The sequence below is a fragment of the Ascaphus truei genome, unplaced genomic scaffold (genome assembly GCF_040206685.1).
Source record: "Ascaphus truei isolate aAscTru1 unplaced genomic scaffold, aAscTru1.hap1 HAP1_SCAFFOLD_718, whole genome shotgun sequence".
In the NCBI taxonomy this organism is placed as follows: Eukaryota; Metazoa; Chordata; class Amphibia; order Anura; family Ascaphidae; genus Ascaphus; species Ascaphus truei.
Window position 1 is genome coordinate 1 of NW_027457052.1, and position 22,982 is coordinate 22,982.

The window sequence follows — 22,982 nt, forward strand, 5'->3', positions numbered from 1 at the left end:
CACACTGACATACACACATATATACACGCAGGCACTGACACACACACGCGCACTGACACACACACATATATACACACAGGCACTGACACACACACACGCGCACTGACACACACACATATATGCACACAGGCACTGATACACACACACGCGCACTGACACACACACATATATACACACAGGCACTGATACACACACACACGTGCACTGACACACACACCTGAGTTACCGTTCCCCCTCTGTAGGTGCGCGACGGGAGAGGCCTGGCAGGAGATCATGCTGGCCAGTTTGCCCGGCAAGAGGTGTGACCCCGAGTCGGAGTTTACTCCCGAGGAGGAGTTTACGTGCGGGAGTAACTTCGCCATCGTGTATTTCATCAGTTTCTTCATGCTCTGCGCCTTCCTGGTGAGCGGGGGGATACGGGAGAGGGGGGGATACGAGAGAGGGGGGATACGGGAGAGGGGGGAGCGCCTTCCTGGTGAGCCGGGGTATACAGGAGAGGGGGTAACACCTTCCTGGTGAGCGGGGGGATACGGGAGAGGGGGGAGCGCCTTCCTGGTGAGCGGGGGGATACGGGTGAGGGGGGAGTGCCTTCCTGGGGAGAGGGGGGATACAGGAGAGGGGGGAGCGCCTTCCTGGTGAGCGGGGGGATACGGGAGAGGGGGGGATACGAGAGAGGAGGGATACGGGAGAGGGGGGAGCATCTTCCTGGTGAGCGGGGGGATACAGGAGAGGGGGTAACGCCTTCCTGGTGAGCGGGGGGATACGGGAGAGGGGGGAGCGCCTTCCTGGTGAGTGGGGGGATACGGGAGAGGGGGGGAGTGCCTTCCTGGGGAGAGGGGGGATACAGGAGAGGGGGTAACACCTTCCTGGTGAGCGGGGGGAGAGGGGGGAGCACCTTCCTGGTGAGCGGGGGGATACGGAAGAGGGGGGAGTGCCTTCCTGGTGAGCGGGGGATACGGGAGAGGGGGGAGCGCCTTCCTGGTGAGCGGGGGGATATGGGAGAGGGGGTAACACCTTCCTGGTGAGCGGGGGGATACGGGAGAGGGGGTAACACCTTCCTGGTGAGCGGGGGGATACGGGAGAGGCGGTAACACCTTCCTGGTGAGCGGGGGGGATACGGGAGAGGGGGTAACTCCTCCCTGGTGAGCGGGGGGATATGGGAGAGGGGGTAACACCTTCCTGGTGAGCGGGGGGATACGGGAGAGGGGGTAACACCTTCCTGGTGAGCGGGGGGATACAGGAGAGGGGGTAACTCCTTCCTGTAGTGGGGGCGCTTATGTATGTGTATGTCCCCATCCATGTACCATGCACGTGGTATAATAATAATAATATAACATAGCGGGAACAAGCGCTTCACACATAGGAGTAACATTAGGGAAAGGAGTCCCTGCCCCGAAGAGCTTACAATCTAATTATAGCTTATAGGCCATTATCACTGCCAGAGCGACAAGCAGCGCGGGGGAAAGAGATGTTTAATAACAAAAAGGAAGGCGAATACATTCGTTCTTTCTTGAAATCTGACACAGAACCACTCATTTTTAAAGGCACTTTGGCCGCAGAGACGCATTCCGTGGCTCTGTGTCCGTGGCTCTGTATCCGTGGCTTGCAATCTTTCTAACCAGGGTCCTGCTAAGAGGAACTGGGCCCCCGTCCTGTATTCAGTGCACAAAGCACGGGGACCGAGATTTCAGGATTGGCCCCCAAATAAATTTAAAACAGTAGGATTATCACCTATATTTAAAGGAGCAGTTACCCCTACTCTGGGTGTTTCCCCCTCTCTGACGCTCTCTCTCACTGTGCCCCTCTCATCTCTCTGACCCCCCCCTCTCTCTCTCTCTCTCTCACTGTGCCCCTCTCATCTCTCTGACCTCCCCCCTCTCTCTCTCTCTCTCTCTCACTGTGCCCCTCTCATCTCTCTGACCTCCCCCCCTCTCTCTCTCTCTCACTGTGCCCCTCTCATCTCTCTGACCCCCCCCCCTCTCTCTCTTCTCTTCACTGTGCCTCTCTCATCTCTCTGACCTCCCCCCTCTCTCTCTCTCTCACTGTGCCCCTCTCATCTCTCTGACCCCCCCTCTCTCTCTCTCACTGTGCCCCTCTCATCTCTCTGACCTCCCCCCTCCCCCTCTCTCTCTCTCACTGTGCCCCTCTCATCTCTCTGACCCCCCCTCCCCCCCTCTCTCTCTCACTGTGCCCCTCTCATCTCTCTGACCCCCCCTCTCTCTCTCTCACTGTGCCCCTCTCATCTCTCTGACCCCCCCTCACTCTCTCTCTCTCACTGTGCCCCTCTCATCTCTCTTACCTTCTCTCTCTCTCCCTCTCATCCCTCTTATCCCTCTCATCCCTCTGACCTCTCTCCCACTCATCCCTCTCTCCCTCTCATCCCTCTCTCCCTCTCATCCCTCTCTCCCTCTCATCCCTCTGACCTCTCTCCCTCTCATCCCTCTGACCTCTCTCCCTCTCATCCCTCTGACCTCTCATCCCTCTGACCTCTCTCCCTCTCATCCCTCTGACCTCTCTCTCACCCTCTCTGACCCCACTTGTAAGGTTAGGATATCCTGCTGTACAGTATGTGCACTTACGTGACTTTTTCCTCCTTGCGGGTCTCAGATTATCAACCTTTTTGTGGCCGTCATCATGGATAACTTTGACTACCTCACACGGGACTGGTCCATTCTGGGCCCCCATCACCTGGATGAGTTTAAAAGGATCTGGTCTGAATATGACCCAGAAGCCAAGTAAGTAACCCCCCCTCCCCCCCCCTCCCCCCCCCCTCCCCACCCTCCCCCCCCCCCCCCCACCTTACCATGCCCCCATCACCTCCGCGGGCTGCAGAGCGGGAGAAAGTGAGGAGTGACCACAGTGAGTGACCCTGCCTTCCCACCCCCCCCCCCCCCCCACCCTCCCCACCCTCCCCCCCCCCACCCCCCCCCCCACCTTACCATGCCCCCATCACCTCCGCGGGCTGCAGAGCGGGAGAAAGTGAGGAGTGACCACAGTGAGTGACCCTGCCTTCCCACCCCCCCCCCCCCCTCCCCCCCCCTCCCCCCCCCCCCACCTTACCATGCCCCCATCACCTCCGCGGGCTGCAGAGCGGGAGAAAGTGAGGAGTGACCACAGTGAGTGACCCTGCCTTCCCACCCCCCCCCCCCTCCCCACCCTCCCCCCCCCTCTCCCCCCCCCCCACCTTACCATGCCCCCATCACCTCCGCGGGCTGCAGAGCGGGAGAAAGTGAGGAGTGACCACAGTGAGTGACCCTGCCTTCCCACCCCAGGGGTCGCATCAAACACCTGGATGTGGTGACCTTGCTGCGCAGGATCCAGCCGCCCCTGGGCTTCGGAAAGCTGTGCCCGCACCGCGTGGCGTGTAAGGTGAGGGGCACGCCCTGCCCATGTATAAGGGCCCTGCTGGGCACCACTACATGGGGAGATAATGGGTTAACATACCGCTAATATTGAATACAAGTGGCTATAGTGGGCAGGTGTTACTGCCTCCTTTGTACTACCCCAAGGTGCAGAGGCTGGACTCGAAGTCCGGCGGCTGCAAAACTGGGACGAAAGTGCATAAAAACGACCAGCACCAGATTTATCAAAGGAAAAGCTCCTAAAAGCTGCTTTCTAATTAATGAATTAATTCACTTTGCTAAATCTCGTGCAGTTTTTATGCACACATCTATATATATATATATCTGCTTCCCGTCTGCAGATCTAGGAGCGCTGTCTGGGGTTAGTACTCACTCATGCGCAGCAGACCGATACCCGCCTTCTCTCCATTTTTAACTATTGTAATCTACTCTCCGGCCTTCCTATTTCCTACAATCTATCCTAAACGCTGCTGCTAGAATCACTTCACTCTCCTAAATCTGTCTCCGCGTCTCTCCTGCTGAAATCCCTCTCCTTGCTTCCTATCAAATCCTGAATATTCCTCTAATTTAAGGCTGTATACTCCTCTGCCCCTCCTTACATCTCACCCTAATATCTCACTATACCCTCCTCTGCCCCTCCTTACATCTCACCCTAATATCTCACTATCCCCTCCTCTGCCCCTCCTTACATCTCACCCTAATATCTCACTATCCCCTCCTCTGCCCCTCCTTACATCTCACCCTAATATCTCACTATACACCCCTCTGCCCCTCCTTACATCTCACCCTAATATCTCACTATACACCCCTTTGCCCCTCCTTACATCTCACCCTAATATCTCACTATACACCCCTCTGCCCTCCTTACATCTCACCCTAATATCTCACTATACCCTCCTCTGCCCCTCCTTACATCTCACCCTAATATCTCACTATACCCTCCTCTGCCCCTCCTTACATATCACCCTAATATCTCACTATATCCTCCTCTGCCCCTCCTTACATCTCACCCTAATATCTCACTATACCCTCCTCTGCCCCTCCTTACATCTCACCCTAATATCTCACTATATCCTCCTCTGCCCCTCCTTACATCTCACCCTAATATCTCACTATATCCTCCTCTGCCCCTCCTTACATCTCACCCTAATATCTCACTATACCCTCCTCTCCCCCTCCATACATCTCACCCTAATATCTCACTATACCCTCCTCTGCCCCTCCTTACATCTCACCCTAATATCTCACTATACCCTCCTCTGTCCCTCCTTACATCTCACCCTAATATCTCACTATACCCTCCTCTGCCCCTCCTTACATCTCACCCTAATATCTCACTATACCCCCCTCTGCCCCTCCTTACATCTCACCCTAATATCTCACTATACCCTCCTCTGCCCCTCCTTACATCTCACCCTAATATCTCACTATACCCCCCTCTGCCCCTCCTTACATCTCACCCTAATATCTCACTATACCCTCCTCTGCCCCTCCTTACATCTCACCCTAATATCTCACTATGCACCCCTCTGCCCCTCCTTACATCTCACCCTAATATCTCACTATGCACCCCTCTGCCCCTCCTTACATCTCACACTAATATCTCACTATACCCACCTTTAAGGGCTATCTTAAACCCACCTCTGCAATGAAGCATTTCATGAAAGTTCCCCCCTTGCAGACGCACTTACCGTAATGTATGTATATCTTTATTTATACAGCGCCATTAATGTACACAGCGCGTCACAGCCGTAATACACGGGACAATCATATAAATAACAAATAAAATAAATGGGAATAAGCGATTCAGACATAAAAGTGACATTTAGGAAAAGGAGTCCCTGCCCGAAGAGCTTACAATCTAATTACCCCCTCCTGCTGTCTCTGTACGTTCCCCCTACTCACCACTCTGATTGTAAGCTCTCCGGGGCAGGGGCTGCTAATGTTACTTTTCTGCCTGTAGCGCTTATTCCCGTGACGTTGCCCTGTGTATTACTGCTGTGATGCGCTGTGTACATGGATGGCGCTATACACATTAAGATATCCCGACGCAGCGGGCGTTGTTGCAGATGTTGGCGTGCGCCAGCGGTTGCAGGCGCGTGTTAGCCCCGCCCCCTTTTCACGCTCAGCTAATGTCTTGACACTGGGGCGATGTGCGCGTCCCGCCACAAGGCGCCAGCAGAAGCATTAACAGCTGCTACATCTGCGCGGGGGACACGCGCCCGTGAACGTTTTTGCCGCTCTCTCTTCTCAGAGACTGGTCGCCATGAATATGCCGCTGAACGCGGACGGCACGGTCACGTTTAACGCCACCCTCTTCGCCCTGGTGCGAACCTCGCTGAGAATCAAAACCGAAGGTACGGGAGCTCCCCCTACTGACCGGGGTCAGAACCCTTTACTGCTAGGAATGGGGGGCGGGGGGTGTCCGTGCACAGCACTGCGCATACTGTCAGTTCTGCGTTAGAAAGATATCTTGGTATTATTAGTGGTGGCATGGGCAAAAATGCTCAGTACTGCTGTTAACATGCGAAGTACTCAATACTGCAGGTAACGTGCAAGTTACTCAATACTGCAGGTAACGTGCAGGTTACTCAATACTTCATGTAATGTGCAAGTTACTCAATACTTCAGGTAACGTGCAAGTTACTCAATACTGCAGGTAACGTGCAGGTTACTCAATACTTCATGTAATGTGCAAGATCAGGGAAAGTAGGTGGTACCCACATAGTATGAGAACAAGGTAACCTGTCTTTGCGTTGGATTGCGTTGGATCGCTTGGCGCCGTCCTCTCTGGGACTGGTCACCACCTCCGCCCACTCCGCGTGGTCACTTCTGCACGCTGTGTCTCTCTCAGGGAACCTGGACGCTGCTAACGAGGAGCTGAGAGCGGTGATCAAAAAGATCTGGAAACGAACCAAACAGAAGATGCTGGACGAGGTCATCCCGCCCCCCGAAGGTCAGCCCCAAACAGGACCCCACCCCACATATACAGTGCTTTCTAGGTGCCGGTACCCGGGCCTCCTACCTTCTCCTCATCTCCGTCCCGTTGTCGTGACGTTGCTGCGTCGCAATGTCATGGCAACGCAGCGCCACGTGACGTTGCGGCCTCAAGTCATGGCAACAAAAGAAGATGCCGCCGGAGATGAATATATATATATCACCCAAGCAGGAACCTGGGGAGACAACACAGCACAGTAGACCTTCATGAAGGTCCCACAGTTGGTGTCACTAGTTGGACTATAGTGCTCTGTCATCTCTCCGGGTTCCTGCTTGGGTGATGTATATCTTGTTGTTTCAAATAAGCGCACTTACCGGTGTTATTCTGGAGCACAGAACCACGAGGATGTGAACCCCAATGACAATAATATTTGGGTATTTACGCGCCCAGTAGCTGAGGAGAGGGCCTGCTCCGGCTCCTGCTCCGGCTCCGGCTCTGGCTCCGGCTTCCTATTATCTGTACCCAAACATGCTTTCTTCTCTCCCCCAGAGGAGGAGGTGACGGTCGGAAAGTTTTACGCCACCTTCCTGATCCAGGATTACTTCCGCAAGTTTCGACGCAGGAAGGAGAAGGGTCTTCTTGGGACGGAGAACTTGCCCAGCAATTCTACCACATTGCAGGTCAGCGCCCCTCCCCCCCCCGGATAATCAGTGTAATTAAACCCCCCGCGCTCTGATACTGCCGGGGCTCGGAGGTACTGTGGGTGTCAGATCCTGCTGCTGACCCGGGCCTGGGATGTTAGTGACCGGTATGAGAGATTGACGGGTGGGGGACCTTCCTTCCATGTAGTAAGGTAAGAAGGAGGGAGAGGGGAGTAGGACGTCTGATACCTTTTATTGGTCCAATACTAAGTTCGGAGCTTGGGAACCTCGCGGGGTTCTTCTTCAGGTCTGGCAGAAGGTTTGAGAGCTTGTAACTTATCAACTGCCTGTTGGGACAATAAAAGGTGTCGTACCACCCACTCCTTCTCACTTCTCCTTTATTTTGCTACATAACCGGTATTAGATTTAATGATTTATTCCATGATATCTCCTCCTTTACTGTCACATTCTCTCACTGCTCTTTTCTCGTTCTCTCCACCTGTCTCTCTTTCCATCTCCTCCTTCTCTGTCTCTTCACTCTGTTTGAGGGTTTTATATCTCTCTCTTTTTTTTTTTTTTTACCCTTGCTTTCTTTTTCTTTCTTATTCTTTCTCTCTCTCTTCTTTATCCTCTCTCACACTTTCTCTCTTTCTCTCCCCCTCTTTCTTTCAAGCTCACTCACTTTCTCACCCTCTCTCTCCTTTATCCTCTCTCACTCCTTCTTCTTCTATCTCTCTCTCTCTTTCTCTCATTCCCTCTGTCTCTCCCTCTCTCTTTTTCTCTCTTTTTCTCTCTCTGTTTCTCTTTTTCTCTCTCTGTTTCTCTCTCTGTTTCTCTCTCTTTCCCTCTCCATTTCTCTCTCTCTCTCTCTCTCTCTCTCCTCTCTCTCTCATCCCCTCTCTCTCTCTCTCTCTCTCTCTCTCTCATCCCCCCTCTCTCTCTCTCTCTCATCCCCTCTCTCTCTCTCATCCCCTCTCTCTCTCTCTCTCTCTCTCTCTCATCCCCTCTCTCTCCGTCCCTTCCTCTCTTTCTCTCTCCCCTTTCTGGCCCTCTCCCAGGCTGGACTGCGGAGCCTACAGGATCTTGGCTCGGAGATTCGCAGAGCATTATCCTGTGATCTGGAGGAAGAAGACCTCTCAGCGCTGAGAGACGGAGTGCGCCAGGTGAGGAGGGCGGGAGGCAGAGCGCAGGGCGGGAGGCAGAGCGCAAGGCGGAGGGCGGGAGGCAGAGTGGAGGGCGGGCGGCAGAGGGGAGGGCGGGAGGCAGAGTGGAGCAGAAGAAGGCAAAGCACAGTGGAAGGGGGTGAAGGGAATGTGGTGTAGGGGGATGTCGCTGACCCCTGCATCTCTCTTGACCAGGCCGCAGAAGAACACCCCCTGTGTGACAGCGCTGTCCCAGCTCCGGCCACTGACCATCACGCCTCGGCATCTGTGCTATCTCTCGCCAGCTCTGCCGGGGGAGGAGACGAGCAGCTCCCCACTTCCCGACGGTCATCTCTGGTCAACCGCCCCGGTGGGGGATCCAAGGACAGCCTGCTGCCCCCTCCTCCCCCACCACCCAGCGGGAAGAAAAGGGAGCCGAGCGCACGCAGGTGAGTTGGAGACCGTGCAACACGGCATGTAACACACGTGTGATACCAGGGGAGATGGACGGGGCAGAGGAGGGTAGTACCGCTGGACTTCTCTGCTAGCAAAGGGGTGTCCTGTGGGGTCCCTAATACCCGCAGTAAACACTACGACCGTGTTTGCAGAAAGTCCGAGCTGTTTTTAGCAGTGCTGTATCCCCAGGGTATCAGCCACTCTGTGTAATGACACGATCATTCATTACAATATAACCATGTGCATTCTGGGTACCTGGAACTTCCTGTCCCAAAAATGACATCACCAAAGTTGCAACACGGTCACTTCCTGTCTACTCTTGTTTTTTGCAATATACAATGGGAGTTTTTAAAGAGGCGATCCCGGTGGGGGGGGTTCTTTTTTCAAATAATAATAATAGCATGTTCTTGTATAGCACTGCTAGTTTTACGCAGCGCTTTGCAGAGACATTTTGCAGGCACAGGTCCCTGCCCCGTGGAGCTTACAATCTATGTTTTTGGTGCCTGAGGCACAGGGAGATAAAGTGACTTGCCCAAGGTCACAAGGAGCCGACACTGGGAATAGAACCAGGTTCCCCTGCTCCAACCTCAGTGCCAGTCAGTGACTTTCCTCACTGAGCCGCTCCTTATCCCAGGTTCCCCTGCTTCACACTCAGTGCCAGTCAGTGTCTTTACTCACTGAGCCGCTCCTTCTCCCAGGTTCCCCTGCTCCAACCTCAGTGCCAGTCAGTGTCTTTACTCACTGAGCCGCTCCTTCTCCCAGGCTCCCCTGCTTCACACTCAGTGCCAGTCAGTGTCTCACTGAGCCGCTCCTTCTCCCAGGTTCCCCTGCTTCACACTCAGTGCCAGTCAGTGTCTTTACTCACTGAGCCGCTCCTTCTCCCAGGTTCCCCTGCTCCAACCTCAGTGCCAGTCAGTGTCTTTACTCACTGAGCCGCTCCTTCTCCCAGGTTCCCCTGCTTCACACTCAGTGCCAGTCAGTGTCTTTACTCGCTGAGCCGCTCCTTCTCCCAGGTTCCCCTGCTTCACACTCAGTGCCAGTCAGTGTCTGTACTCACTGAGCCGCTCCTTCTCCCAGGTTCCCCTGCGTCACACTCAGTGCCAGTCAGTGTCTGTACTCACTGAGCCGCTCCTTCTCCCAGGTTCCCCTGCTTCACACTCAGTGCCAGTCAGTGTCTGTACTCACTGAGCCGCTTCTTCTCCCAGGTTCCCCTGCTTCACACTCAGTGCCAGTCAGTGTCTTTACTCACTGAGCCGCTCCTTCTCCCAGGTTCCCCTGCTTCACACTCAGTGCCAGTCAGTGTCTTTACTCACTGAGCCGCTCCTTCTCCCAGGTTCCCCTGCGTCACACTCAGTGCCAGTCAATGTCTGTACTCACTGAGCCGCTCCTTCTCCCAGGCTCCCCTGCTTCCCACTCAGTGCCAGTCAGTATCTTTACTCACTGAGCCGCTCCTACTCCCAGGTTCCCCTGCTTCCCACTCAGTGCCAGTCAGTGTTTGTACTCACTGAGCCGCTCCTTCTCCCAGGTTCCCCTGCGTCACACTCAGTGCCAGTCAGTGTCTTTACTCACTGAGCCGCTGCTTCTCCCAGGTTCCCCTGCTCCACACTCAGTGCCAGTCAGTGTCTGTACTCACTGAGCCGCTCCTTCTCCCAGGCTCCCCTGCTTCACACTCAGTGCCAGTCAGTGTCTTTACTCATTGAGCCGCTCCTTCTCCCAGGTTCCCCTGCTTCACACTCAGTGCCAGTCAGTGTCTTTACTCACTGAGCCGCTCCTTCTCCCAGGCTCCCCTGCTTCACACTCAGTGCCAGTCTGTGTCTGTACTCACTGAGCCGCTCCTTCTCCCAGGCTCCCCTGCTTCACACTCAGTGCCAGTCAGTATCTTTACTCATTGAGCCGCTCCTTCTCCCAGGTTCCCCTGCTTCACACTCAGTGCCAGTCAGTGTCTTTACTCACTGAGCCGCTCCTTCTCCCAGGCTCCCCTGCTTCACACTCAGTGCCAGTCTGTGTCTGTACTCACTGAGCCGCTCCTTCTCCCAGGTTCCCCTGCTTCACACTCAGTGCCAGTCAGTATCTTTACTCACTGAGCCGCTCCTTCTCCCAGGTTCCCCTGCTTCACACTCAGTGCCAGTCAGTGTCTGTACTCACTGAGCCGCTCCTTCTCCCAGGTTCCCCTGCTTCACACTCAGTACCAGTCAGTGTCTTTACTCACTGAGCCGCTCCTTCTCCCAGGTTCCCCTGCTTCACACTCAGTGCCAGTCTGTGTCTGTACTCACTGAGCCGCTCCTTCTCCCAGGTTCCCCTGCTTCACACTCAGTGCCAGTCAGTGTCTGTACTCACTGAGCCGCTCCTTCTCCCAGGTTCCCCTGCTTCACACTCAGTGCCAGTCAGTGTCTTTACTCACTGAGCCGCTCCTTCTCCCAGGTTCCCCTGCTTCACACTCAGTGCCAGTCAGTGTCTTTACTCACTGAGCCGCTCCTTCTCCCAGGTTCCCCTGCTTCACACTCGGTGCCAGTCAGTGTCTGTACTCACTGAGCCGCTCCTTCTCCCAGGTTCCCCTGCTTCACACTCAGTGCCAGTCAGTGTCTTTACTCACTGAGCCGCTCCTTCTCCCAGGTTCCCCTGCTTCACACTCAGTGCCAGTCAGTGTCTTTACTCACTGAGCCGCTCCTTCTCCCAGGTTCCCCTGCTTCACACTCAGTGCCAGTCAGTGTCTTTACTCACTGAGTCGCTCCTTCTCCCAGGTTCCCCTGCTTCACACTCAGTGCCAGTCAGTGTCTGTACTCACTGAGCCGCTCCTTCTCCAAATGTTTTTTTTTTTAGCATAGGATTGAAGCGGGGGGTCTCTGGAGTGGAACCCCGTTAATTTCAGCTCCAGAGAGCCGCTGGTGCAGGAGATACTTATCTCCGTAGGGGGTGCCTGTATCCTCTCCGCTCGGCTAGCAGGGTTCCCCTAATGGCCGCTTTTCTAAGCTCCCGCGCCAATAAAATCCTGTGACGTCATCCGGTGCGGCTTCTTATTGGCTCACGTGACGCGGAAGCGTCGCAAAATGCAGCTGGAGAAACTGAAATAAGGACGAGGCGGTGGGCGCCAGACACCCCCAAATATTCAAGTCGTATCACAGATTTATTGTGAACGTCGCCTCAGTGAGAGGCGTGGCCAACTAGCGGGACCTTCGCCAGCGAATAACACGTCTTTGGTGTGTCCTGAAGACTTGGGGGTGACCGGGGTTCACTTTCACTCATATTAAAAAAGAACTTACATTTTTTTGGGGTGCAGAATTTCTTTAAATTCATCCAAATAGGAAGACGAATCAGCGCAAAGAAAGGGCGTAGACCGTTTGTTTGGACGCATTATCTGTTTGCGTTGGTGTCAAATGTTTCTTACATGCAAATTGTTACCCGGAAATGTTTGCGCCATCTCAGACCTGGCGCGTTTATTTTTAACGCGGATACAAAAGCGACGCGCGGAGACGCAGAGTTTACTACATCTCATTATCATCTGTGCGTCCTGTAACTCCTTCTATAGTCACGGTGATGTGCTCCCCAAATCTCGCTGTGATGTACCCCCCAAATATCACGGTGATGTACCCCCCAAATCTCACGGTGATGTACCCCCCAAATGTCACACTGATGTGCTCCCCAAATGTCACGGTGATGTGCTCCCCAAATGTCACGCTGATGTACCCCCCAAATGTCACGGTGATGTACCCCCCAAAGCTCACGGTGATGTACCCCCCCAAATCTCACATGATGTGCCCCCCAAATCTCACATGATGTTCCCCCCAAATCTCACATGATGTGTCCCCCAAATCTCACGGTGGAAAACTCGGAGCAAAGACCTTGTTTTATTGACACAAAGAGACACAAGAAATAAATGATGCAATTTGTCACCATATTGCCCCAGATTTGCCTTGATACAGCACACACTGCACACTCCCGTACGCTGCACACTCCCGTACGCTGCACACTCCCGTACGCTGCACACTCCCGTACGCTGCACACTCCCGTACGCTGCACACTCCCGTACGCTGCACACTCCCGTACGCTGCACACTCCCGTACGCTGCACACTCCCGTACGCTGCACACTCCCGTACGCTGCACACGCCCGTACGCTGCACACTCCCGTACGCTGCACACTCCCGTACGCTGCACACTCCCGTACGCTGCACACTCCCGTACGCTGCACACTCCCGTACGCTGCACACTCCCGTACGCTGCACACTCCCGTACGCTGCACACGCCCGTACGCTGCACACTCCCGTACGCTGCACACTCCCGTACGCTGCACACTCCCGTACGCTGCACACTCCCGTACGCTGCACACTCCCGTACGCTGCACACTCCCGTACGCTGCACACTCCCGTACTCTGCACACTCCCGTACGCTGCACACTCCCGTACGCTGCACACGCCAGTACGCTGCACACTCCCGTACGCTGCACACTCCCGTACGCTGCACACTCCCGTACGCTGCACACTCCCGTACGCTGCACACTCCCGTACGCTGCACACTCCCGTACGCTGCACACTCCCGTACGCTGCACACTCCCGTACGCTGCACACTCCCGTACGCTGCACACTCCCGTACACTGCACACTCCCGTACACTGCACACTCCCGTACACTGCACACTCCCATAGGCTGCTACTATTGCGGAAATGCTCAGTGGATACAGGGGGGTTGGATGATGGGCTTTTGTGATACTATAACTGTGCATATCAGACAGGTAAGTATGATGTCATGGCTCAGGTAAGTATGATGTCATGGCTCAGGTAAGTATGATGTCATGGCTCAGGTAAGTATGATGTCATGGCTCAGGTAAGTATGATGTCATGGCTGGTGACATCTTAACCCACTTGGACTTTTTCCCACCTGATCTAGTCCGTGTGATAACGTTCTTCTGATTCACACGTGTTGGTCAGTAAGTGTGTTGTTATATATACAGTAAGTGTGCAGTTATATACAGTAAGTGTGTTGTTATATACAGTAAGTGTGCAGTTATATACGGTAAGTGTGCAGTTATATACGGTAAGTGTGCAGTTATATACAGTAAGTGTGCAGTTATATACAGTAAGTGTGCAGTTATATACAGTAAGTGTGCAGTTATATACGGTAAGTGTGCAGTTATATACAGTGTTGTGTATTCTCTGCCCTCCCCCAGAAGAAGCTCAGAGAGCAGCTGTGCCCCCCCCAATCTGCACGGGCAGGAGGAAGTAGCAAGAGAGGATGAGCAGAGATCAAAGGCCTCATCACCTATATATACCCCCAGCACTGGGACAGAGAGGTTTGTGTCATACACATTGTATACAGTATATAACCCCAGTGTGTATGTGTATATACTATCATTATCTTCACCCCTCTCTCCTCTTCTCCTCTCTCCCCTCCTCCCCCTCCACCCCTTCCCCCCTCCCTCCCCCCTCCCACCCTCTCCCCCCTCCCTCCCCCCTCCCACCCTCTCCCCCTTGCCCCTCTCCCACGCTCCCCCCCTCTCTCTCTCCCTCTGTCCCCCTCTCTCTCTATCCCCCCTCCCTCCCATTCTTCTTCCCTCTCTTCCTTCCTCTCTCCCCCGTCTCTCCCTCTCTCCCTGCCTCCCTCTATCCCTCTTTCCCTCTCTCTCCCCTATCCTCCCTCCCTCTCCCCCCGTCTCTCCCCTCTCTCCCTGCCCCCCTCCCTCTATCCCTATCCCCCTCCCTCTTTCCCTCTCTCTCCCCTTACCGTCCTCCCTCTCTTCCTCCCTCTCTCCTCGTGTCCCTCTATCCAGGAAGCAGAGTTTGGGGGACCCCTCGCAGCGCTCCGCGTCCCCCGAGGACGGGAGGAAAGTTCTGACCCCACCAGCAGCACCTCACGGCGGCCCCCAGGCTAACGGATCCCTGGAGGGCGGAGCTGCCCCCCGCAGGCGCCTGCTGCCCCCTACCCCAGGTAAGCACAGCTCCCCTAACACCTCGGCATATATTCTGCCCCCTTCCCTTTACACCTGGGAGACCGCAGGTGGGAGGCTGCACACACAGGGGTGGGGCAACTCCAGTCCTCAAGGGCCACCAACAGGTCCGGTTTTCAGGATATCCCTGCTTCAGCACCGGTGGCGCAGTCATTGAGCCACCTGTGCTGAAGCAGGGATATCCTTAAAACCTGACCTGGTGGTGGCCCTTGAGGACTGGAGCTGCCCACCCCTGGGGTTAACCCGTAACACATAGCTCTGTGTAACAGGGCCTTATCCCTGTTTAAATAAAGCCTCTGGTGGTCTGAGAAATCAAGCAGAGAGCTGGTTAATTGCAGCTCCTCAATTAACCAGCTCCATCTGGGTAATCAGAGGAGGGGAAAAAACCCTGCTGGGGACAAACCCTGAGACTCCTGAGCACAGTCCCAGCTGTGCTGCTTAGGGACATGAAGTCTTGAGCACAACGCTGTGCTGATAACAAGACACTAGACCAGTGGTGCGCAAACTGGGGGGGGCGCGAGATTGCCTGTGGGGGGCGCGGGGTTTACAGAGGCCCCGCGCGCTTCCCGAAGGCACTTAAATGAAATGCTGGGGACGCGGCGAAGGCCTCTGTAACTGCGCTTACCTTGGCTCAGATGGCTTCTGGAGACGCGTCGCCATGGCAACGTGATGTCATAATACCCAGAACGCCGGGGTAAGGGGGCGGGGGGGGGGGGGGCGGCAAGAGGGGACAGCCGGCAGGGGGGCGCAGGCAGAAAAGATTGCGCTCCCCTCTCCCCTGCACTAGACCTTTTTCCCTGGACAGGGAGGACCCAGGAACCCGCCAGAGGCCGGCCCTCAACAGGCACCCACTTAAACACTGTCACGGAGAGCCCCTGCATACGGGTTCCTCTTGAGACTTTGGGGTGATAGGTGGGTGAGGGGATTTCCCCTTCCTCCCCCCCCCTGCCCCTCCTCCCCCAGCCTTGCAGATAGGGACTGGGGAAGCAAGTTTGCCCTTACAAGGGGTAGGGGTTTGTTTCTTTTGTGTATATGTTTTGCCTTAAACTGCTGGTTAAAGTGGCGGGCCGTATAAAGCCCTGTTTCATGTCCCCCAGACCGGGCCCCCCGAGGGCAGCGCTGCGCAGGCCTCTTACACTCTGCCTCTCTCCGCAGGGAGTAAGTCTGCGTTTAGCATCCAGTGCCTGAAGAGACAGGGGAGCTGTGACGATATCCCGATCCCTGGGACATACAGTCAGAACGCCCCCCCCTGCAGGGCACGGGGGCAGGTAAATACCTCACGCTCTCCCCATCCCCTCGCTTCTCCACCCCCCTTCCCTCCTCTTTCTCTCACTCTACCCCATTTCCACTCTCGCCTCTGTCTCCCCCTTCCCTCCTCTCTTTCACTCGCCCCCATTTCCACTCTCGCTTCTGTCTCCTCCTTCCCTCCTCTTTCTCACTCTACCCCATTTCCACTCTCGCTTCTGTCTCCCCTTCCCTCCTCTTTCTCTCACTCTACCCCATTTCCACTCTCACTTTTCTCTCACCCTTCCCTCCTCTTTCTTTCGCTCTCCCCCATTTCCACTCTCACTTCTCCTTCTCCCCTCCTCTTTCTCTCACTCTCCCCCATTTCCACTCTCACTTCTCCTTCTCCCCTCCTCTTTCTCTCACTCTCCCCCATGTCCACTCTCACTTCTCCCTCTCCCCTCCTCTTTCTCTCACTCTCCCCCATGTCCACTCTCACTTCTCCCTCTCCCCTCCTCTTTCTCTCACTCTCCCCCATTTCCACTCACACTTCTCCTTCTCCCCTCCTCTTTCTCTCACTCTCCCCCATGTCCACTCTCACTTCTCCCTCTCCCCTCCTCTTTCTCTCACTCTCCCCCATGTCCACTCTCACTTCTCCTTCTCCCCTCCTCTTTCTCTCACTCTCCCCCATGTCCACTCTCACTTCTCCTTCTCCCCTCCTCTTTCTCTCACTCTCCCCCATTTCCACTCTCACTTCTCCTTTTCCCCTCTTTCTCTCACTCTCCCCCATGTCCACTCTCACTTCTCCCTCTCCCCTCCTCTTTCTCTCACTCTCCCCCATTTCCACTCTCACTTCTCCCTCTTCCCTCCTCTTTCTCTCACTCTCCCCCATGTCCACTCTCACTTCTCCTTCTCCCCTCCTCTTTCTCTCCCTCTCCCCCATTTCCACTCTCACTTCTCCCTCTCCCCTCCTCTTTCTCTCACTCTCCCCCATTTCCACTCTCACTTCTCCCTCTCCCCTCCTCTTTCTCTCACTCTCCCCCATGTCCACTCTCACTTCTCCCTCTCCCCTCCTCTTTCTCTCACTCTCCCCCATGTCCACTCTCACTTCTCCCTCTCCCCTCCTCTTTCTCTCACTCTCCCCCATGTCCACTCTCACTTCTCCCTCTCCCCTCCTCTTTCTCTCACTCTCCCCCATGTCCACTCTCACTTCTCCCTCTCCCCTCCTCTTTCTCTCACTCTCCCCCATTTCCACTCTCACTTATCCCTCTCCCCTCCTCTTTCTCTCCCCCATTTCCACTCTCACTTCTCCCTCTCCCCTCCTCTTTCTCTCACTCTCCCCCATGTCCACTCTCACTTCTCCCCTCCTCTTTCTCTCACTCTCCCCCATGTCCACTCTCACTTCTCCCTCTCCCCTCCTCTTTCTCTCACTCTCCCCCATGTCCACTCTCACTTCTCCCCTCCTCTTTCTCTCACTCTCCCCCATGTCCACTCTCACTTCTCCCTCTCCCCTCCTCTTTCGCTCACTCTCCCTCACCGCATTTCATGACCTTTTTCTATCCAACTCTTCCAACCTACCAGCTACACGGAGACACAGATCACCTCATCTGATACTCCCTCACCGGCACTATTTTACGGTGGACTCCGTTTTAGTCATACCCCCCGACCAGGAAACAGACACGGTAGAAGAGTAGAATGCATATTTCAAGCTACACACCCTTGTCCTTCCTTCTCATTTTCCTCATTTGAAGCACACTCTATCTGTACTTTCTCTCCTGTCGCGATCATCTACCGTCCCCCTGAACCTACATCTCAGATCCTAGACAGTTTTGCTGTCTGGCTTCAACATTTCCACAATGTCTGTTTCCGACTTTCTCCTTCGCCCACCCACTCCAGTTGTCAGCACTTCCCTTACAGCTCAGGTCTTCGCTAACCACTTTAAAGATAAAATTGATGCTGTTCGACAGGATATAGCACTTTGTCCAGTGCCATCTACACAAAAACGCTCCCACCTCCCAAAGCCATCCTCCGCCCCTTCCAACTAGTTACTGAGAAGGAAGTGTCAAGGTTTCTCTCCTCATCCCCCGACACTACAACCTACACTGCCGATGCTATTCCCTCCCATCTCCTCCGCTCACTCTCCACCGCAATTATTCCTACACTAACTTATCTCTTCAGCCTCTCCGAACATAGGCTCATTTCATTCAACCTTCATCCTCCGAGCATGCGTCTGTCACACCCATCCTAAAGAAACCTTCTCTCGACCCTGCCTCCCCTTCCAGCGGCCGTCCTGTCTCCCTTCTACCATTTGCATCCAAACTCATTTATAACCCCATGCTGGACTTTCTCTCTTCTAACTCTCTCTCCGGTCTGGATTCTGTCCTAACCACTCCACTGAGACTGCCCTCACAAAAACCACACATGACCTACTCATCTCCTAATCTCAAGGGCAGTTCTCCTTACTTATTCTTTTGGACCTTTCTGCTGCTTTTGATACTGTTGATCACCTCCTCCTGCCATTCTATTGTCCTTGTGACACTGTCCTCTTACCTAACTGACCGCACTTTCAGTGTTTCCGTTGCTGGTACTTTCTCCTCTTCACTTCCTCTCACAGTTGGTATTTCCCAGGGCTCTCTTCTAGGACCTCTACTATTCTCCATTTCCACCTCTTCCCTTGGTGAACTAATACAGTCATTTGTTTTTCACGAACACCTCCATGCTGATGATACCCAAATCTTAACTTCTCATTTTCCCTCCTAACGCTTCACCTATATCGGATTTATCACTTGCAATAGATGGCTCCACCATAACCCTGATACCCCAAGCTTGATGTCTAGGTGGATTCTTGACTCCTCCTTCTCATTAATCCCGCACATTCAGTACCTCTCTCCAAGTCATGTTGTCTCCACCTCGGCAATCTTGCTAAAATACGTCCTTTCCTCGCGGAACAATCCACCGAAATTCTTACTCACGCCCTCGTTCTATCCCGACTGGACTACCGCAACCTGCTTCTAGTTGGCTTTCCCCTCTGCCGCCTGTCTCCTGTCCAGTCCATTCTAAATGCTTCTGCAAGGCTCATTTACTCGCGTACCGCTATTCTTCTGCTGCATCATTATGCAAGTCAGTACACTGGCTACCCATATCCTGCAGCAGGAGTGGCCAACTCCAGTCTTCAAAAGCAGGTCAGGTTTTAAGGATACCCCTGCTTCAGCACAGGTGGCTCAAGCAGTTGGAGCCACCTGTGTTGAAGCAGAGATATCCCGAATACTTGGCCTGTTGGTGGCTCTTGAGAGCTGGAGGTGACCTCCCCATGCCCTACAGAGTCAAATTCAAGACACTTATGCTCACCTACAAAGCTCTACACAACCCCGCTCCTCTCTACATCTCTGACCGAATCTCCAAGTACACTCGCACCCTGTCCACACTCCGCCACCTCCTTTATTACTTCCTCTCGCTCCCGTCTCCAAGACCTTTCTCGTGCTGCACCCCCAACTCTGGAATTCTCTAACACGCACAATCAGACTCGCCCCTGCCATATTTCAACGTTCCTTAAAAACCACACTTTCCCAAGGACGTTTATCCAACACGCTCCTGACTTCTTCTACTTTCACCCTAGAAACTTGTACTCCGAGTCCTGACGTTGGTAGCCCACCCCTCGCACTATTCCTTGTGTCTCCACTCCCCGCCTTCTAGATTGTAAGCTCCTTGGGGCAGGGAGCTCCTTCCTCTAGTCGGCGTTTGTCCTAACATACAGTATATGTTCTCTTTTCTCTTACAATGGCGTTGTCCTCCCTCCCACATTGTACTGCGCGGTGGAATATGTGGGCACCATACAAATTCCATGTCTCGCCTATTTGTCCCCCTAATTCCCTCTCACTTCTCTCTCCCTCCCATTTGCTCTCCCCCCTAACCTGCTCTCTTCCTTTCCTCCTCTACCTTGTCCGCATTCCCTCCTCTACCTCTTCCCTCTCCCCTTCCCATGCATCTCTCTTTCTCTGCCTCTCTTAGGGTTATGGAAGTTCCGATTCCTGGCACCAAACCACCTATTCCTCCAGTGGCTCTCTTTCCTGGGCCAACCCCCCAAAACGCGGGCGCCTTCTTTACGCCCCTCTTATACTGGTGGAGGAGGACAGCAGCCTACCCAACATCCCCTGCACTCATTGGTATAGGGAGGAGGAGAGCAAGGTGCCTTATTGCACCTACACCCAGCTGCATGTGCCCGGGCAGAGGCTGAGAGAGAAGAGGGGCAGTGCGGACAGCCTGGTGGAGGCGGTGAGTAAGGACTAGCCTTAGCCTAGCTTTGCACTTTTGACTAATTTTTGGACATTCGCAGCCGACAAAACCTTTGCGGACCTATAAAACTTCACCAGAAATCACCAAACTGAGAGAGAACCCCGATACCGGCTTCTGCGAATATTCTGCCAAAAAAAAAAACGGTTGCCAACTCCACAAGCGATTACTGGCTCAATTTGGTGAAATGTGACACATTTCGCAAATATTCACATAGTATAATTGAACAGTGCGCAATTTTGATTCTGCAAATCAACAAATAGCCTTTAATTCAACATTTTGCAGGTTGTCAATATTTGCGAGAACTTTTGCGACGTGCCCAGGGAGAGGTACACACGCCTTTTTTTCGGCGAGTCTGTGCCTTCCACTGCACGGTGGCACAGAGACGTTAGGAAGAAGGTGATGCACGGGACTTGGGACCCTTTGGAAACTGTCCCCCTCACTGTATAGTGGGACAGACAGCCCATCCCTTTAAATGCAGGATGACCAAATTACCAAGAAATGGTGTATGGCTTGTCTGTTACTCCCAACACATGGGCAAAAATAGGGTAATCCGGCGGTTCACTGCTGCCGTCAGGGTATGAAATAGGAGATCCACACGCAGATAAATAAAAGGTTGTTTTAATGAGTGCATATACACTGAAAAAGTCTGCTACAGAGAAAACCCTGACGCGTTTCGTCCACAGGTAGGGACTTTGTCAAAGTCCCTACCTGTGGACGAAACGCGTCAGAGTTTTCTCTGTAGCAGACTTTTTCAGTGTATATGCACTCATTAAAGCAGTGGCGGAGGATTGCGGCATTCTAAGCCGTTTATGGTTCCCTTGCAGGGGACACGGCATTACCGCTGCTTCGTTTCCTCCCTACCACATTATAGCCCCGGCCCGCGGGATAGTCACGAAACACTGTACAAGTGGGGGTTTTCATATTATCTACAGGATTCCATCAGTGGGACACTGGACGGGAGTGTGTTCATGGACTTATTTATTCATTGATTTTTCTGGACTTATTGTAGTACGCACATGTGTACAATTGTAGCATCAGTCTATCCTTGGAGCGATTCTGGGACATTTGGTATCTCCCAACACATGGGGGCTGCTACTCAGGTGGAAGTCCCTATAACAAATCTTTTTTGGGTGCTCGTGCATGTTTTATAGGAAGATATATTAATGTATTAAGTTGTTCTTATAAGAGGGATCTTCCTACAAACTGATATTGTTATACAAGTGTTCAAATGAACCCCTCCCTCTTAGGTCCTGATATCGGAAGGGCTCGGACTCTACGCACGGGACCCCAAGTTTGTCGCCTTCGCCAAACGCGAGATCGCAGACGCCTGTCACATGACCGTCGACGAGATGGAGAGCGCGGCCAGCGACCTGTTGACCCAAAGCCGGAAGGGCAGTTGGTCCGGGAGCGGCAAGCAGCCCCCCGGAGATGACATGCCGGGGCAGGGCCTGTTATACAGCGACGAGGAGTCTCTACACTGCAGGGATGAGGAGGAGCTGAGGGACGAGATGGCCTGTGTGTCCTCGTTCTGATGGTGACAGAACGGGCGACGGTCTCCGAGAGGGACAGCAGCCAAAGCAAACTCACTGTGACCTTGGGGCATACAGGAGTCTGTGCGCACATCTGGGGTCGAAGACGTGGGATGGAAAGAGGTGACCTGGGTGGGAGATCAGGAGTGACCTCTGTCCTTACTAAATTGGACACAGATTATATGGGGCGCTTGTACGTCTTTAGATCTCTCCAGTGTGTCCTCTTCGATGGCTAAAGAGACTGGGGTGTTGTCCCTACTTTTGAGGGTCAGTGTGAGAAAGCTGCTTACCCTAAGACCGCACCCCCACAGGAAGAGAGGGTATGTAGTCGGGCTTGCTGCCAGAGGCGAGTTTAGAAGCATGGAATTGGTCACGGTTGGAGACTAAGCCGAGTAAATCATGTCTAATTGTAAGTTCCATTTTCTATCTTTTTAAGTGTACTGTATATAGAATATTTAATACATTTAAAAAAATCAACTGAATTTTCTGTCTTGCTTATCCGATTCGGTTCGCGCCCCTGAAGGTCACGTCTGCAGCGGTCTGTGGTAGCCGTGAAAATACTACATGTAAGAAGAAGAGACTTGTGAGGTTTCGGAAAGCGTTCTACGTTATAATTTCATCAATGAAGTACTCTCATGTTGGTTCGATAAAAAGTATCACAACCAGCAACAAATCCATACTTCTTCTGGATGTATACGGTACTAAAGCTTTGATATAGATATATATATATGTATGTATATATATATATATATACATACACACACACCGGAAATATCCGTGTTAGTCCAGTTGCGATAGTGCAGAATAGATGAGTTCTTCAGTATTAGGTGATACCTTTTTTATTTGGACTAACAATTTATGTCATAGTACAAGCTATCGAGAGTTCTCCTCTCTCACTCTGGTCAGCAATACTGGTTTACAAAGGAATCTATGACTTAGACAGGGATTGGGAGAGCAGGAAAACAACAGAGATTTAGATACGGTGGGGTGCTAGGGGATGGGACGATGTGTATAAAGGCAATAATGTCATATCCCCACGGATACAACAATAGGAGAACAGGTCTCATGATCTCACCGAAGAATAAGTGAGCAAAGCAGCGTCCCGCATAATGCAAATTTGAATGAAAACGGCTGTCGGATACTGAGCCGGTGTTGGAGTCAGATGGGACCGAAATCATCTGCTTGAAAAAAAACATGCGTCCAGCGGGGATCCGGTAAGTGTGCCGGGAGTGGAGAGGTCCCGAGAGAGGACACAGACAGGAGGACAGCCCCGACGTACGTTTCGCTGTAAACACTTCTTCAGGGGGATTAAAGGGAGGACGGGAAAAAGATATCTATATATATATACCGCCTCCTCCGTGACGTCAGACCAATACACAGCGAGCGGCGCGGAACTGAAACAGCCGGCTTGACAACCAATGAGAGTGGTAGTGCACAGCTGATGGACGGCCCGGCAGACC

General features: G+C 53.4%; 1 protein-coding gene across 1 annotated transcript; it reads left to right on the forward strand.

The window, feature by feature from the left end:
* The first annotated feature begins 240 nt into the window (after positions 1–240).
* Positions 241–22,004, forward strand: LOC142486043 (voltage-dependent L-type calcium channel subunit alpha-1F-like). Its single transcript, XM_075584700.1, has 13 exons — positions 241–402; positions 2,608–2,735; positions 3,273–3,369; positions 5,617–5,719; positions 6,217–6,318; positions 6,850–6,980; positions 8,000–8,104; positions 8,300–8,532; positions 13,700–13,822; positions 14,300–14,457; positions 15,632–15,744; positions 19,709–19,972; positions 21,241–22,004. Exons 1-13 carry the CDS (start codon positions 274–276, stop codon positions 21,523–21,525), a joined length of 1,971 nt encoding a protein of 656 aa, XP_075440815.1. The 5' UTR covers positions 241–273; the 3' UTR covers positions 21,526–22,004.
* The last annotated feature ends 978 nt before the right edge of the window (positions 22,005–22,982 follow it).

Coding starts and splice junctions, on each gene's coding strand:
- LOC142486043 (XM_075584700.1), top strand. CDS start 274: ATGCTGGCCAGTTTGCCCGGCAAGAGGTGTGACCCCGAGTCGGAGTTT. Junction 2,736..3,272: donor GAATATGACCCAGAAGCCAA/GTAAGTAACCCC, acceptor TTCCCACCCCAG/GGGTCGCATCAAACACCTGG. Junction 6,319..6,849: donor GGTCATCCCGCCCCCCGAAG/GTCAGCCCCAAA, acceptor TCTCTCCCCCAG/AGGAGGAGGTGACGGTCGGA.